At 37.8% G+C, this 18,429-nt stretch overlaps 1 protein-coding gene across 8 annotated transcripts in view; it reads left to right on the forward strand.

Moving 5' to 3' along the window:
- YAP1 (Yes1 associated transcriptional regulator) overlaps nt 1–18,429 on the forward strand; it is a 107,696-nt gene that overhangs the window by 57,336 nt on the left and 31,931 nt on the right. For 4 of the 8 annotated variants that reach the window (XM_030883689.3, XM_030883693.3, XM_030883691.3 and 1 more), the window contains exon 4: nt 12,665–12,784. In XM_030883689.3, the coding sequence (XP_030739549.1) occupies nt 12,665–12,784 (120 nt within the window). The remainder of the gene's footprint in view (nt 1–12,664; nt 12,785–18,429) is intronic. The other 4 variants (XM_030883690.3, XM_030883694.3, XM_030883692.3 and 1 more) reach the window with 1 other exon arrangement.

The raw sequence follows: 18,429 nt of genomic DNA on the forward strand, positions 1-18,429 counted from the left end.
ATTGATGATTTTTGAGCAAAGATCTGAATGAACTGAGAGCCATGAAGATATCTGAGGAAAAGGGGAGGAATGTTCCATGCATAACACAACAGCTGATTTAGAGTTGCTGAGGCACATTTGAGGCACAGTAAGAAGAAGGCCATTGCAACTGGAACAGTCACTGAAAGGTAGCACGGAAGCCCTGTTATATAGGGACTTGTAGGTTTTGAACAGAGGAGTGATACGATCTGAGTAAGTTTTTTAAAAGTACGGAGATTAGTTAGGGGGCAATTGCAATAACTCAGGGGAAACAGTGAACCAAGGTGGTGGAAGGGAAGTGGTGAGAAGTGGTTGAATTTAGAACCTGAATTTTAGTAGATGAGTGGGAGTTAAGTTTACGGAAGAAAAGGGAAGATAAAGATAGCATTATGTGAGAGATTACTGAGCCTGACACCCCCCAGCACCATATAAGTAGTGATGGAATGGTGGGGAGATGAGACTAAAGACATCTAAAGAAGGCCTTTGTGTGATCAACTAAGAAGTTTGAGCTTTATCCTGAAAAATTTGGGAGCCCATTAAAAATGACTCCTCTCTAGGGTTCTTCCACTATCTAAGGGAAAACCTTCTATGGGTTCCCTATTGTTGTTATTCAGTCATTTCCTCTTTGAGATCCAGGTTTATTTTCTCATAAACCTATCTCAATATTATTATACACAAGTTTTCATAAGTTAAATATATTGTTAGAACAAAATGGCAAAACTTCCAGGAAAGAGTAGGGAACGACTTTTTTTTTTATAAGTACCTACTATAAGCCCTTCCCTTTGTCAAGCACTTTCTCCTTTAATCCTTTCAACAATTAATTGAGAAGATCTTTGTCTCCATTTTCTGGATAAAGAAAGTGAGCATCAAGCAGATTAGTAACTTGCCCAAGGTTAGAAGGCTAATAATTAAATCTTGGATTCAGGATTTGAAACCAGGTCTGTCTGAATCTAAACCTTTCACGGTTTTCTTTAAAGTATGCTGTCTCTAGAGTTTAATTTCATTTATAATGCATCAAAGATGATTGGTTTTTGTTTTTTTAACCAAGTAACATCAAATGGTACTTTTGCTATACTGGTAAAATTTGGGTTAGTGGTAGGTAGTTCTATAAAAGAGTTTTAAAGTAAGCATTGTTAGTTTTCCATATTTTAAATCAGTGGTTCTCAATTTGTAACGTATAAAGGAATCGCCTGGGGATTTTTTTTCAATGCAGATTCTGATTCCATAGGTCAGGGGTGAGATGTAAAATTCTGCATTTCTAACAGATTTGCAGGAGGTGCTATAATGCTGGTTCATGGACTACACAGATAGAAGACTCTAGAATGGTGAACTTAAAACCATAGAAATGTTATTAAAGATCCACTTTGTTATTCCTTGTTTTATTTTATTAATATTTCTATTTTCAGTTGGGAAAAAACCTTTACTAAGTGCCTAATACAAATGGATGACTCCACCATTTCATATGAGAGCTCATTTAATATAAAAATGCTGCAGGGGCTTCCCTGGTGGCACAGTGGTTGAGAGTCCGCCTGCCGATGCAGGGGACATGGGTTCGTGCCCCGGTCTGAGAAGATCCCACATGCCACGGAGCGGCTAGGCCCGTAAGCCATGGCTGCTGAGCCTGCGCATCCGGAGCCTGTGCTCCGCAACGGGAGAGGCCCACGTGCTGCAAAAAAAAAAAAAAAAAAAAGCTGCAAAACGTTACCAACTTATAAAAAAAGTCTGTCATCTATAAAAGCACAAACTAAAGATCGGAGAGACTGACTTGACCAAGATCAATCAATCCTTCTTTTCACAGATAAGTTCTTAATCATTTCAGCTCAACAAACTTCGGTTGTATTTGGTGGTAGTGCTAAGCTCTACGGATATAAAGAGCAAAAAAATCAAGGTGATTCCTTCAAGACTTAGAGCTTGATGGGGAGAAATGTCAGGATGTAGGCAAATGAGTAGAGTTCAGTGAGGCATCTGCTAAAACAGGACATGAGCATGGTGCTTGGGGACACAGTATATGCTAGTGAGTAGAATACAGATAAGTAACATTGCCAGAATTCCAATCTAAGCCTGCAGATGTATGGGCCAGAGTTTCCTCTTACACTGCATTGTGATCTACAGGGGGTTTGGGCTCATCAGTATGTTCTAGTAGTTGGGCAGAAGAATCTTCTAGCTACTTATGACATAGGAGAACACCTGAACTCGAGGGGGAAAAAAAAGAAATGGCTTGGCTACCACTCTTGCATTTATTTGCCTGAAGCAGATTTTCATCGGTATATTTATAATCTTTTTAGTTTCCAGCCTCTAGGTCAGTACACAAAAATGACAAAACCTGAGCTCATAACTTAGAGCTGCACACTTTAAATCAGTTTTCACCCTGAAAATAAAACAGTTACTTTGGAAGCCAGAAGAGAAATCATTTTTTTTTACCAAACCTTGATTTTATAACCTGCTTTTTCTTCAACAAATGCATTTATACACGCTTGTCCCGTGTTTTGCTTATTGAAGCCACAAAAAAAGTTAGTGACAGTGATATTATAGGGTTTATTATACACGACAACCTTTTCCATTGAGTCTACCTAAAAATTTTAGTAGTGTGGACAGAATTTTGTTAAGGATTGTTTAGGACTTATGAGGTCAAGCATATGAATTTCAGATGTTAGTGGTTATGAAAGACTCCCTTAGAAGCAAAACTGCAGAAGAGTCAGGGGTGCATATATTTTAGTTCTCAAATACTTTAAAAACCACACGTCTGCAAGATCAAAGAATCACAGTCTAACCTGGTGGTAGTTTCTGATGAATGATGCCATCCTTGTCCTGAGCAACCTTGCAAAATTGAACATACCCACTCAAAAAAAAAAAAAGGAAAACTCTTTTTCTGTATTCTAGGGCAGAATGATAAATTCTGAATTAAACTCAGTGTAAAAGAACAAATACAAGACAATCTTCAGTGAGCATCCACGAAATCAAAAACAAGTGCAATTTCAGTTCACAGGTGGGGAGGACTCTTACTAGTGGGATAGGAATTGAGAAAAGCTTTGCAAAGATACAGCATGAAAATGGAGTGGAATTTCAGTAGGTAAAAATAGTGGAGGCTAGGAGGAGACAGGCTGGGGTGTGTACATTGGGGATATGTGTGGAGGTGAAAAGTGCATGACCCTGCTAAGTACTGGAAAGACAGGCCATGCAGCAGGAGGACTAACTTTGAATGGATTACTAAATTACTAATGTGATAGGATCATCTTACCAAAGAGAGAGCACCGGGTGCAATAGTAGAGGAAACTACTGTATATGTAAGCAAAGCCCTCTTGAGGAAGGGGCATTCACATTGGGGAGGGACGAGTAAGGCGTTAGCTAAGCAAGGAGGGCAGGGAGAAAGGTGCCTGCAGGGTGGTCCTGGAGAGAGGAGAGGAGGAAGAGTTTGAAGGACTGAAAGAAGACTGGGTGAGGAGAGGTATGAATGGTAGTGGTGATGCTTTCAGAACCTGTGCACTGTGCTATGTAATGCGTGACAACAGAGGACCTTGAATAACCCAATTAAGATTTGAGAATTTTTCCTGTGGGCTTTAGGGAGCCCTGAGTCATAGAGCTACTTCCCCAGAGAAGGTGTGAGGCAAGATGCTCTTAAGGTACATATAATGTTTAATGTTGCAGTTGATTAAAACCAATGGGTAGGGCTTCCCTGGTGGCGCAGTGGTTGAGTCCGCCTGCCGATGCAGGGGACACGGGTTCATGCCCCGGTCCGGGAAGATCCCACATGCCGCGGAGCGGCTGGGCCCGTGAGCCATGGCCGCTGAGCCTGTGCATTCGGAGCCTGTGCTCCGCAACGGGAGAGGCCACAACAGTGAGAGGCCCGCGTACCGAAAAAAAAAAAAAAAAAAAAGAAAAAGAAAAAACCAATTGGTAGGCTACTGCTAAAGTTTAGTCATGGAAATACGAAAGTCTACAGTAAAGTTTGATTTGAGGAACAGGGGCAATTGAATTTTAAAGTAACGTCAACTCAAAATATGAGGACATGTTTTTTGAAGTGTTGGTGTCCAGTTGGTGGAGAAGAAAGACTAGTGTTGACCTTGTGAGAAGCATTAAAGATGTAGGAGCCATCTATGTGAATATGACTGAAGCAATGGGATTTCATGAAAGTTCTAGGAAAAGAAATTTTAAAAAACACTACTTTTCATTAATGTTTGTCGTATTTGCAGTGTAGTACTTAAGAGCATGAGTTCTGGAGAGCTAGAACTATCTGGGTTTGAATCCAGGCTCTGCCAGTTACTAGTCTGGGCTAAGTGATCTGAGGCAATAGTTTCCTCATTTGTAAAGTGGGAATAATAATAGGACCTATGCCATGGGACTGTTAAATGAGTTAATTTGCTTGCAAAAAACTTAGAACAATGCTTTACGTATAATAATACAGTTTGTGATTCATCATAAGTGTAAGAGACCAGAATTTCAAAACAAATTCTTCAAAGTTAGATTCCTTTGAAAGATGTATTGCATCTACTTCTCCAGCTACTCCTCTTACATTCTAAGGAAACGACTTCTTGATAGCCCTGTACTTTGAACCATGATAGGGGTGTGTTTAGTAAACTTTCAGTGTCCTGGGTGACATCTTTATTCCTGAATTGTGGGGCAGGTGAGAGGGAGAGATTGTTCATCTTGTGGCATAATCAAGACTTTCTGGCTTGATTAGACATTGCAAATGGTTTGTTAGTCATTACTAATGCAAGAAGGTCCTTAGGCAAGAGCAGGAAGTTGATGTTGAGTCACCTTCAGTATTATGACATAGAGTATTTTATTTGTTTTCAAAACATTGCAGGAAGTTAGTATTTGTTATAGTAGTTATCATTCAACCAATAGTAGTAAATCCTACATAAAAATTTATTTCCCCCAAGGGTAAGTAATTCTAATTTATGAATTACTTTAATTATAGCCTACCGCTCTCTCTTGCTTGTCCTAATTCAAATTTCTCACCCTCTTTACATCTTATTAAAATGATGACCTCTTTCTGTTTACCTTCTTGATCCAGGGCTTATTTTTTATCTCCTCCTTTTTCCAAAAGACTTTGATGTGGTGGTTAGGCATGATAGCCCAGCCTTGGAAAACTCCCATATCTTTCCCATGTCAAAGGGCCTGCCTTTAGTGTATGTAAGCATAATCTGGGATGAAAATGTTTATTGCCCACTCTCACATGTTTAGAGGTTGTCCATGAGTTTGGAGACGTTGTTATTATCCTTTAGTATTGGTGGTCCCCTTTAGGTATAACCCATTCAACTATTTACTGGTTAAAATGCTGAGAGGTTTTCTGATCAAGTCTGGATCATAAAAACAAAGTGAATCACCGTACCTCATTCCTTGCTTATTCTACCCCCTTCATACTGGCCTCCTCGCTGTTTCCCCGACTGGAATGCTCATGCCCCACATCACCACACGCTGGCTTGCATTGTGTACGAGTCTCAGCTTTAAGGTCACTTTCTCAGTTTGGCCCTTCTTAGTCCACATTTTAAAAACACCATTTCCAGGTTTATGTTTTTGTTGTTTTGGTTGTTTTGGTTTTGCACTCATGCTGGTTTGTTTTTTGTTGTTGTTTTTTTTGCACTCATTTTGTTTTTTGTTTTTTTTTTCACTGCACTTATTGTTAGCCAACATTGTACTATACATATCTGCCTGTCTTCCTGGCTAGAACATAAATTCCATGAAACAGGAACTGTTTTGCTTATCTCTGTATGTCCAGGGGTCTAGATTAGAGCCTGAATATAGTAGGGACTCAATAAATACTTAACTGAATAAAAGAATTTGCTATATCCCTGTGCCTTCAATTTAAGTGATACCAAATAATGGAGAAATTGAACTTACGTGGAGAGGATGAAACGGGATATTTTTCTCTGACAAGCATAAATAAAGAATTTTAATTGAATTTTGTTTTGATTACATTAATGTCAGCCAACATGTAAATTCCTGCCCTTGCTGAGTACTAGGCATCCCACTCGACAGTAAAATAGAAAAATGCAAAATATACACTCCTGTGTTAGGTATTTCACAGTCTAGCCTGGAAGAAAATGCATATAAACAAATAATACTGTGTGATAAATTTTATGGCATTAGTTAATAAAGAAAATATTTTGCCAGCACAGAGAGATGACTCTTCATTTGAATTGAGAAAGTGAAGAGTTCTCAGCTAAAAATGGTTTAAAGCTAAGTTACGAGTAGTAGTTCCCATGGATCACATCAGTTTACTTGCCTCCAGAGTCCTACTCTTCATTTCCATCTGGTCATTAGAGGACAAACAAGATAATGTATTTTGGTCTACTTCTCCATGATAGTTGCTTGAGCCATTTCAGTTTTTTAAAAAAAAGAAGCATCGCCCTTCTTTTGACTTTATTTATCCTGATAGATGTTGAGCCATTTGCCTCATCTTATTCTAGCAGATGTGGCTGTGTGCCATTCTCAGACATGCAGTGCTTGATAGTTCGGCCTCTGAACTGCCCAAGATGCCTAACAGTGAATAATTATAGTTTTATACAAGTTACATAAATTCAAGAAACAGTTCTATACCAGCCAAAGAATTCTAAGTAGTTATTTTTAGGTCAGTGTTTGTCAAAAGTATGTTCCTTGGACCAGCAGCATCAGCATCATCTGGGAATTTTCAGGCCCAGCCCCAAACCTACTGAGTCAGAAATTCTAGGGGTGGGGCTCAGCTTGTATTTATCTTAAGTAAATAAAATATTGCTACTTCTGTTTGCTTCATTTTATATACTCCTTCTTGGAGAAGTTAGAATATTTATGACACTAAAATCAAGATGTAAATTGAACTCAAAGGTATTCTACATTTATTTTGATCTGTCCCTGTAGTCTCCTCTTATTATAAATCTAGTTTTGTGAGAAGCCTAGATTTCCCCTTAGACTTACTGACCTTACTCCATTCCAACTCTAGACCAAACAGATGCTTGCATCAAACTTTCAGTAGCCTGTGCAGCTTGATGATTCAGAAAATATATCACTCTTGCTTTCTCACCTTCTTATGGTTATTCGGCAGTTAGCTTAGTTTAACCATAATGACATAGAAACCTTGCATTATCAGGTCACCAAATTTCTTCTAAAGAGAGAGCATTTAACTGAAAATTCTTTTTGTGGGTGAATAAAGCCCAGATCGATTGTTGTTTATTTAGTTCACATTTAAGATTGAAGATTTGTTTCTTTTCAGTTTTCTTTTTTCTATTACTAAGAATTCGATTGTGGTGCAAAGCTGTTTAAAGGTAATCTTTCCTCCTCTACTCCTTTGCCTTTATCAGTAGTAGCTTTCTTTTTTTATAAAGCGGACATCCTATTTTATTTTATTTTTTAATTTTTTTTAAATTTCATTTATTTATTTATTTTTGGCTGTGCTGGGTCTTCTTTTCTGTGCGTGGGCTTTCTCTAGTTGCGGCGAGCGGGGGCCACTCTTCATCGCGGTGCGCGGGCCTCTCACTGCCGCGGCCTCTCTTGTTGCGGAGCACAAGCTCCAGACGCGCAGGCTCAGTAGTTGTGGCTCACGGGCCCAGCCGCTCCACAGCATGTGGGATCTTCCCGGACCGGGGCACGAACCCATGTCCCCTGCATTGGCAGGCAGACTCTCAACCACTGCGCCACCAGGGAAGCCCGGACATCCTATTTTAGACAGTCTCTTTACACACAACATTAAATTTTTATCCAATGTTAAATGAACAACATAAGTGAATATAAAAGCATTCTTTTGTGTTTAGTATGTATATTTGGTATCAATTTGAGTGCTTATAAAATTAATTATATAGTAATTATTGTATTTCATATGTACATTATTTAATTCTTTAATTAGAAATATGATGAGAAAATAGGCAGAAATCACTATGCTCTTTATTTGTATACCGGGCTTGTCTCTCCTTTATATCCTCATGTCTAAAATTAGTTAGAGCTTTGTTTTTGATTGTTTGCAAATTTAATGTATGGAAACACCTGCATAAGTTTTGGGGAATGTATTTATATCTTTGGGAAGCAGTGTGTTGTATGGTTTAAAAGCAGAAGCTCTGAAGTCAGACTGCCTGGGTTTAAATCTTTACCTTAGGGAAGTTTACTTTATTGTTTACCTTGGGCAAGTGATCTGTCTGAATGTAACTGTGTTTCATCTGTATGATATGGCTAAGAACATGGTGTGTGATGGTACTAATGGAGCTAGTTAGTGGTAGAGGTGTTGCTGCCATTGCTGCCCCCCAGAGGTTGTGCATTGCACTATTATTTATAAGAGCAAAAAAATTTACAAAGAACTGATATGTAACACTGGGAAAAGGGATAAATGAATTCTAATATATCTGTGCAGTAAGATCTGTGAAGCCATTAAAAAGAATGAGAGAGACTTATGTGTTGTGTTAAGAAAAGATGTCTATAATATATATTAAGTGAATATAGCAAGTATGGTTCAGGTAGAGCATGACATCAGTGGTTATGCATGTGTGTCACAAACTGTGCACAAGAAAAAAATCCAGAACATATCACAAAACTAAAGTTGTTCAGTTTTTCCCCCAGGGAATAGATTACAAGAAACTTTCACTTTTCCATTATGCATTTCTACAAATCTTAAACATTTTTTAAAAATTTCAGATGAACTGTAAAAGTGAAATACACTTATGAACAAAAGGTTTAAGGTGCAAAAAACACTGCATTAATAACGTCATTCACATATTCTGCTTATAAGCTTATTAATTGAAAAAAAGTTGTTTGGGGTTTTTCCTTAACATCTTGTGCCATATTTAATTCTTTTTTTTCCCTTTTTACTTAATCTAATGTTAGTGAAATTTGTCTTATGTAAAAGGATATTTCAGGGAAATATTTTAAGAAATCTATTTAGAGTCTCTTTAACACAGTGTCCCATTGAAATTTTAATTTTTAGAGAAGTTATGAATCACTATATCAAGAATCAGATTGGAATGACAATGAAGCCTTTATTAGGCCACGACATTAAAAGTATATATTGCTTTACTGCCTTCAATACCAGTATTACATAAATGCATGTATCAGAAACTTCACAGAAATTACATGACAACTCTTGTAGCTAAGAAAGTGATTCTGAGGTGTACATTTGTCTTGCCTTTTTAATTTTTTTTTTTTTTTTTTTTGGCTGCGTTGTTTCTTCGTTGCTGTGCGTGGGCTTTCTCTAGTTGTGGTGAGCGGGGCTACTCTTTGTTGTGGTGCATGGGGCTTCTCATTGCGGTAGCTTCTCTTGTTGCGGAGCACAGGCTCTAGGTACATAGGCTTCAGTAGTTGTGGCACGTAGGCTCAGTAGTTTTGGCTCGCGGGTTCTAGAGCACAGGCTCAGTAGTTGTGGCCCACAGGCTTAGTTGCTCCGCAGCATATGGGATCTTCCCAGACCAGGGCTCGAACCCCTGTCCCCTGCATTGGCAGGCAGATTTCTTAACCACTGAGCCACCAGGGAAGCCCACCTTTTAAAATTTATAAACCTGCCCTAAAAGGAGATGCATATCTGGGAAACTGAACTGTCTTTATGCAGTTTAGCCTTCATGTACATAAAATATGCCGTTGATTTTATTGGGGGAGAAATTCCATCCAAAAATGTTGCCTACAGCTATGAGTTAAGAGTGTCTGTACAGTGTGTAGCTTTTATTTTTTAAAATCACAGATAGGGCATGTATATGAATTATAAATATATAAATACAATTTTGTATTAAAAGTTTTATAGTTTATGACAAAATCTGGTTCTGTGATAGGCTAATGAGTACAGTCGCTGTGAAGGAATGTTTGTGGCTCATGTCAGTGTGTGAATGCATAGACAATTTGAAGCTTTTGATATATTTGTGATATTTATCTTCCGTATACATCTTATGGGAAAACCCAAACGAACTTTTTGGCCAACCCCATATATGTACTATATGATTTTAAGCTTGTTTATAGAAAGTTCAAAGTATTAGAAGGCAGGATGTTCATTCTTCCATTAAATATCTAGTGAGCAATTACTCAGATACTGGACACGAGTTAAAAGATAAGTGGCCTGGTCATTGTCAGGAAGGCAGACATGTAAGCAAATAAATACAGCTCTATCTGTTAAAACATTAATACAGAGTAGAAGAGGAAGTTAATGATTTTATGTGGGGTAATCAGGGAAGGCTGAATCAAAGGGGTGACATCTGAGCTTTCTCTTTTAAGGTGAATAAGAGTTTATAAGAGATGGGGCAGAAGGCTGTCTGTGATAACATGAATAGTACATACAAGGAGATGGCATGATTTTGTGAAAACTTGGGGAAGTAGAGTGAGGGTTGGGTGTGTGAGGAAGACTTATTAAGAAATGAGTCCAGCTGGCATTTTCCTTTTGATGGTAGAGAGCAAGGGAAACGTTTTTAAAATCAGTGAGTAACATATACATGTTGATTGGGTAGTATTTTAAGAAGAAAACCCTGGTGGCTGCTGGATAGGAGACACTGGAATGAGGAGAGGAAACAAGAAGTCAGACACCAGGAACAAAGATCTGTAGTGGTTAAGAAAAAGAGCTGAAAATTATTGATGGTTGAATTCTTAGAGACGGGCTGCAACAGATCAGTCAGAGTGTTAAGTGGAGTCTACAGCATGGAGTGGGTGGAGCAGAAAGGGAAAGTTGATTTGTATCCAAGATACTGTTCTTGGTTCTAACTCAGACAACAAAGGTAGAGAGTGATATTGTTTAAAAAAAAAAAAAGTAGGGAATCCATTTACTCAGGAGGCAGTTTTGGAGGCTATAATGAGGTCTGTTAGGGCCATTGGGTTGATGCTTCCAAAGGCATCCAGTGACTTTTGTTGACTTGTTCATCATCATGATATCTTAGGAAGTTAGAATTTTAATTACTTGTTTTTCAGAAGCATTTTACAATTGAGCCATCTTCGCAATTAAAGTCAGTAACAAACCCTTAATATTCAGTTCTGGAGGTTCTGTCTTCCTAGTGGGGAAATAGAACCCAAAGTGACACTGAAGGCTGCTGAGAAAAGTGGTTTGTTTGATTTACATGTGTTAAACAGATCTGCTTCCCATTCACTTTTTAGTAAACACAGGATTTCTGCAGCAAAGTTCAACTCTGGACATGGTTAGCATTGTGTGCAGAGTTCCATATTCAGGATTGGAGAAGGGTCTTCCCCCTGTGGCCTGTCTAGGAGTACAGAACACTCTGGTTCCACATGCCTGCATTCCCTAACAGGATTTTGACCCCATCAAAGTAGATCTTTAATAATACTATAGGAGCAAATTGGTCTGTTCCTAATACAAATGAAACTGGCCTAGAATTAGGGCCTTGGGTCCCATGGGCCTGTGTGAGTGGTCTGTTTAACCAAAGTTACTCTTTCAGCATTACTCTTAAGGCTGTTGGACTGCCAGTATAGAAAGAAGGAACTTGTTCCATTTTTGCACAGGAAACATACTTAGTCTCTGATCTTGGATGTGGGAGGTGAATAAAAAGAAGTGTTGTTATGAGAAAAATGTCTCAGGAATTAGGCTGCTAAGTTTATCATCTCTGACACTAGCTTTGTGATGTACCGACTAAACCACTCTGTGCCTCAGTTTCCCCATTAGAATGGAGATAGTACTACTGCTTATGTCCTTGGTCATTGTAAGGATTAAACGAGTTAATGTACCTAATATACTTAGCACAGGGACTGGCACACAGTAAGCAGTCAATTCGTGTTGGTCCACAGATGGAAAATTTTAGGCATTTGCTCAGACTCTCCCAATTTACCTTTGCCTTTTCTGATTCCTGGTGGGAGTGGGAAGTGGAAGCCGGGGAGTGGGAGAGACAAGGAGGAAATATGCCTGAATTTAGTGGTTTATACTGGGCCTCTCTTTTCATTGCTATTACCTCTTAAAAGCAACTATCTAGCCTCCCTTCCCTCATAAAGATAGAATAATCTTCTTATACTTTCTATATTCTTTAGCCCTATCTCCCAGGTATTACTTCCTCACTCCGTAGCTTTGAAATTTGTACCTTTTCTCTTTTTCTTCCTGAGAAATTTGCCTTCCGGCAGTTGTGGTGTTTACTCTGCCCCCTTCCCAAGTCTCTGACAAACTTAAACTTCTAGCCACAATCCCCACCTCCTAGCAACTTCCAGTCTGCTTAAGAATAAGCTTTTTGGAACCATGTTTTCTCTATTATAGTTTTCTTGGTGTGAGTCAGTCACATAAATAATGGAAATAAATGGTACTTGGCAGTCTTAGCTAAACTGTGCTTTATATTAAGCAGAATGTTTATGATACTGTAGGTACTCTGAGAACACTTGCATATATTCCTTATTAAAGAACCTTTTGGGGTCTCTAGGAAGATACTGTCCCAAAACTGACTGGATTGGGGGATGGTCCCTGAGCTGCAGCACTCCATGTCTTATATTAACACTAATAACAGTTATTTGGGTCATGACTTCCAGAGCATTTTCTAAAAATCTGACCTTTTTTACATCTGTGTCTTTGGGGGTATAGATTTTATTATTGGGTAATTTCCTTTTAGTGGAGAAGAATCAAGTATACAGGTTTACCTTTCTTCTCTGAGCACATTGTTAATTCTGTATTAATGAGTTGTTTTATGTCAGGATGTGTTTTCTTTTTAAATTAGCACCCCTCTCACTTTTTTTAGATGCACCAAGTTAAAAACCAACCGTGATTTTTTTTCTGTATTTATAGGTCCTCTTCCTGATGGATGGGAACAAGCCATGACTCAGGATGGAGAAATATACTATATAAACCATAAGAACAAGACCACCTCTTGGCTAGACCCCAGGCTTGACCCTCGTTTTGGTAAAGGTTCATCTCAAAATCTTTTTAGATATTTTTGATGACTGTTTTTTGGTATGTGAATTTGGGAAGGTACATTTAAATTAGATTGCACTGCTTCATAATTTTAAAAAATGACTGCCCATCCAACTTATCCAAGTACTGTTTTTATACCTTTCACTTCAAACTTGAGAAATTCAGGTCTAAATCAGCCTTTTAGCTTGGACTTCTTGGGATGGGGTTGGAGGAATGTTGTGGTGGTTTACTAACCAGACTCGCTGTTCCTTTCACATTTTGGGAAAACGCACTGATCGTGTTTAAAATGATCTTTCTAGCTACAGAAATAATCAGTCTGTCGCTTCATCTAAAACCTGGGATATCAGCTTTTGTCAGTAACGTGGTGTCTGCTTATGCTTAACTTAAGAGAGTAACGAGTACCATCCTGTGCCTGGGTATTATAATGTTTTCTATCCTAGGGGGGGTGGGTACCCCGTCACCCTAGAGATAGACCAATGAAAGCCTTTTTTTCCTTCTCTTCGCTTCTGCCCCCCCCTTTTTTAAGTAAAGGGGGTTTTTCCTTTGTTTTTCATTTAGGAAACAAACCCAAAATAAGCCATATTTCCCTCCAAATCAAATGACAAAAATCACCATTTGCACAAAGAAATACTCGCCTCCCAAATGTGCATATTTTGATAATAGTATACATTTTTTTTAGGGCCTTTTTACACATTTTTTTTCACTGTTTTCAGTTTCTTCAGTTGGGTTTCTGAGACATTTTTCCAAAGCCATGGAAAAATGTATTTAAAAAGGAGCAGATCATTGTGGTTTTAAAGCTTTCGTCTTGGACTGGATGCAGCTAAATGAAAACAATGTGCAGATCACTGAGTAGGTCAGACTGAGGGAACTCGGAACCTTTGAAGCTTTACAGGGGTTGACCTAACAACAACTGTGGGGCCCTTATGGGAAAGAGGAATTAACTCTGTGAATGCCATCAAAACACAGTCCTGGGGGAAAAAGAGAAAGAAAAACTCTACCCAGAGCTGGTTGGGTAAAATAACTTCCCCGTCAGGAACATTCTGAGCAGTTCTCCTATATCTATATGTATACCTTTTTAAACCCCCAACATTTGGGTTTGCCCCAAGCTTACTGATTGGCCAGCTTTATGAACTGATTGAATCCCCTATTCAAGTCAAGTCAAAGGTGGGATCAGGGCAGAGACTGTCATTTTGACAGATATCCGGTTTGGCTTAAATGCTAGCCTTTTGAGTTTCAAGACCTATTTGAGTGTTAAAAAAGTAATGTGGCATGTTAATAATTTGCAACTTCAGATTCTATTTAATGCTTGAATAAGCCCTTGTGGTTGAAACAGGAAACCAAGTAAGGTAGAGAATTTAATAAATGTTGCCATTTGTATGGACTAGAACGATAACAGACATGTTTCCTTAAATCATCTTTAATGAAATGAATTCTGCTTGTCCATGTTTTGGAAATTTTAAAAAATGGTACTGTGGGATTTTTTTTCCCTCTACACGAGATTATGAAAAATGATGATTAACCCTTAGCTAACTGTAGAAATCAGCAATTGGAACAAAGCTTTTTTTTTTTTTTTTAAGTATTTTCAGTTAATAAAAAGTGAAATAAAACAACTTGGCTGTGAGCTTAAGTAGATTCATTAATTACACACACAGCTTGGTCTTTTTTTTAAAATGGGAGAAAGTACCAAAAAAAAATAATGATAATCTCCCTCCCACCTTCAACACGTATGTACACACAGCGTACAGTTAGCTATGCCAAGAAAAGTTTTCATAAAATACTCTTACTGCGTTTAGTTTCCCTTTTTGGGCCCACTGTGTATGTGTATTCCAGACAGGCTTGACAACATGCCAAAGCTTTTTATTTTGTGGCCCGACTTTTAATCTGTTCCAGACCTTTTCAGTCAGAGAGCTCAAGTGTAACTGAAGGGGAGCAGGAAAGGGAAAAAAAAAAGTGTGGGTTTCTCTGATCCAGAGTGACAGCAAATAGAGACAAGCTGTTAGCTGCTGAATTTGAAGGTGTTTTCCTTGAAATCTGAAGTTCTATGGTGGATTGCATTTTATCTGCCAAAAAAATATAGACTATCCCCTTTCTGACCCTTTGAACCATGCAGACACCAACAAATGATAGGTTATTGCTTTCATGGTTGTGAAATTTGTTTTCCTATATTCCCCAAATCTATATGAAAGTATTTACCATTTTTTACCTTAAGTCAAGTTGACCTATGTCTTTTGACATTTTAGAGTAGAAGATACACCTTACATCTGATAAGCTTGACTTTACCACTCACCTCCTTCAAACACCAGCCTCTTTTATATTTCTGTTCTTTATCAGCTGCTTTAGAATAATTATATTTAGAATAATTCACATCCCACATGAAGTTAATAAATTATCCATGTAACATAAATTCAGGAAATTAAATAATTAGTTATGCATTGTTTCTTTTTTATCTGATTTTTTATTCTTTAACATTTAAAAACTATGTATCTTTTAAAAATTTTTATTGAAGTTTTTATTTTACGTTGACTTACAATATTAGTTTCAGGTGTATAGCAGTGATTCAACATTTTTAAAGCTTATACTCCATTTAAAGTTATATGATAATGACTATTTCCCTGTGCTGTACAATGTATTCTTGTTGTTTATTTGTTTTATACATAGTAGTTTGTATCTCTTAATCCCATACCCTTATCTTGCCCCTCCCTAAAAACTATATATCGTTGACATATTATTTTACAGCATTGATTAGTAATTTGTAACAAATCATGAAGTGACATCCAGTGCCAATAAGAATTAGCTGATATTTACTGACTTCGAAAAAAGGAGGGCTTTTGTTTGTTTTTAAGGAATCATATTAGGAATGTTTTCACACTGTATTAAAGAAAGTTGATGCTTGAGTATTATGCAGGTCATTAAATTATTTCTTATTAACACTCTTTTTCCTAGAGATTTTATACTTGCAAACATGAAGAGTCTCAGGTTTAAATATTTTCTTGTATGTTGTAAAATTATTTATTGTTTTATATAATAATAGCCATTTGAATATTTTCCAGTAAAAGCCCTAATGAAAACATACACAAAAATTATAATTCCTGTTTTTCAGAATGAAAACTCTATTCCAGAATATTAATGGTCAATGAACTGATCTTTTATGTAATGTTGTTGTCCCTGTTTATATAAAAGGACATAATAAGTAGTGTTAGAATCTGTGTTTCTGGAAATAAGTGCTGATGGGACCACTGGGATTAAAAACACGTTGGGTGTAAATAAAATAAACAGAACTAGAACTGGAACTAGAGATTTGGATTAAAAGGTGTATCTTTTGAGACTTAAAGGAGGTAATAAACAACCTAGTTGGCGAATTCAGAATATCCTTTATAATTACTATCAATAATTCTGTGCATAGAAATTCTGTGCATGGAAATGTCACAGCTAATTAAAACCTAGGTGTTGATTTTGGTCCTTGGTTTCAAAGTTTCCCAAAACTTGCTATTAAGTCAAAAGCCAAAAGTTGTTCACATCTTTCTTATCAAAGTTAAATATTTTGCATCAATAATTAAAGGTCTGTTAAATTTTTTAACTGTTTAGACATTCATTAACCTTTTTCCTTGAAGACTAAATATTTCTGATAGCTGTTATAAGTAATATTTTACTTTTGATGAAAATGTACCTAAATGTACCTAAGCCTGTTCTGGTAGAGGTAGGAAAAAGCACTAAAGGCTGTAGAAACTAAATCTGTAACTCCATTAATGGAGTCTTGGGTAGCTAGAATACCAACATCAAATCATTTGAATTTTATTGAAGCAAGTCTCTTTATATTCGTGCATTAAAAACAAGTTCTTTGGTTTTTTTGTTTTGTTTTCCTTACCCTCTTTTTTTTTTTTTTGCGGTACGCGGGCCTCTTACTGTTGTGGCCTCTCCCACAGGTTCAGCGGCCACGGCTCACGGGCCCAGCCGCTCCGCGACATGTGGAATCTTCCTGAACCGGGGCACGAACCCGTGTGCCCTGCCTCAGCAGGCGGACTCTCAACCACTGCGCCACCAGGGAAGCCCTCCTTACCCTCTTTTAAATCTCGCCTGGTGATCCCAAAATGTCAGTATTTGGTTGTGAATTATATTATTAACTACTTAGGGTAGGGAGGAAAAGATGTTTCAGTGTGTTTTAGGTAAATAGAGCTGTTGCTAACTAAAACTTCTTTAAACAAATAAACCTCATAAAATTTGGCCCTGAAAAGGAATTTGTAATTCTTCTAATCAACATTTCTCAAAGGAGGAGGGAGGGTGTATCCTGGGCACTGAAGAACGTTCAACATCCCTGACGGTTGCCCACTAAATGCCGTAGTGCCACCCAGTCCTTGTGACTCCCCAAGCCACCAACATATATTTTTTGAAAAATAACTGGTAGAGGGCTTCCTTGGTGGCGCAGTGGTTGAGAGTCCGCCTGCCGATGCAGGGGACACGGGTTCGTGCCCCGGTCCGGGAAGATCCCACATGCCGCAGAGCGGCTGGGCCCGTGAGCCATGGCTGCTGAGCCTGCGCATCCGGAGCCTGTGCTCCGCAACGGGAGAGGCCACAACAGTGAGAGGCCCGCGTACCGCAATAAAAAAATAAAATAAAATAACTGGTAGAGGTAGGGATTTTGCCCCAAATCTGAGTTTCTCTGAGATCTAGGGAAATTGTGACTACCCACGGTTATATAGTTGAGTGACAGAACTAGAATCTGGACTTGATCTTTTGACACCCAGAATTTTAAAGAAATTTAGATTACATGCAGTTAATCTTTTCAAAAGCACACCTAGGTCACCAATACTAACACATGGAAATTTCAGAGGGAGGAAGATGACAATGGTTGAAGCATTTACTTATATACTGTATTGTGACTCATCTTAAGGAAATTACCCAAAGGTAATGAGTTTCTAATTACAGAAGTGAAGCCATCTAGATGAATTATCATGCCTCACCTCTACCATATCCTTAAGAGATTACCTTCCAACCTCACCTTTGACCTTTCCCTTTCCCTTGACTAGGAGCTTACCCCGTTACAAGGCAGTCCATTCTATTTAAGGAAGGTTCTAATGACCAGAAAATATGTGTCCCTTTATTACTCAGAAATTTACTTCCCTTCAAATTTGTGAATACATTTCTAATCCCAGAGTGTTCTCTTTTAACTGTGGTTTCTCCAGTTTTTTTATGCATTAAGAGTTCTGAGTTTTGTTTTTTTTTTAATGCATTAAGACTTCCCTTCTCTGGATGCCTCTTTAAATGTGATACTCAATGTAGTTTTTAAATGCACATTATCCAGTGAGAAAAATAGTTATGACATTGCTCTGACCTGACATTTTATACGCCCTTCAAAAATCCATTAGTAGAAGTTAGCTAGCATCCTCTTTTCTACATGTGAATTCAAATGAATTAAATTGTGTCATAGAAAAATTTACCTATTCAATTGGGAATCAAGAGACCCAAGTTCTTCTGGTATCAACAGTGTAACCAACTCATTCAGAAAGATACCTGACTTCTCTTGACTTAATTGGACTCATATACTAGATGCTTTTAAGAATATTTCCAGTCCTTAATTAATTTAATATAATATGCTAGATTATGAATTCTTCAGTGACTGTTTTGGATCCTTGCTTAAGGTT

Source organism: Globicephala melas, chromosome 8 (assembly GCF_963455315.2).
Source record: "Globicephala melas chromosome 8, mGloMel1.2, whole genome shotgun sequence".
In the NCBI taxonomy this organism is placed as follows: Eukaryota; Metazoa; Chordata; class Mammalia; order Artiodactyla; family Delphinidae; genus Globicephala; species Globicephala melas.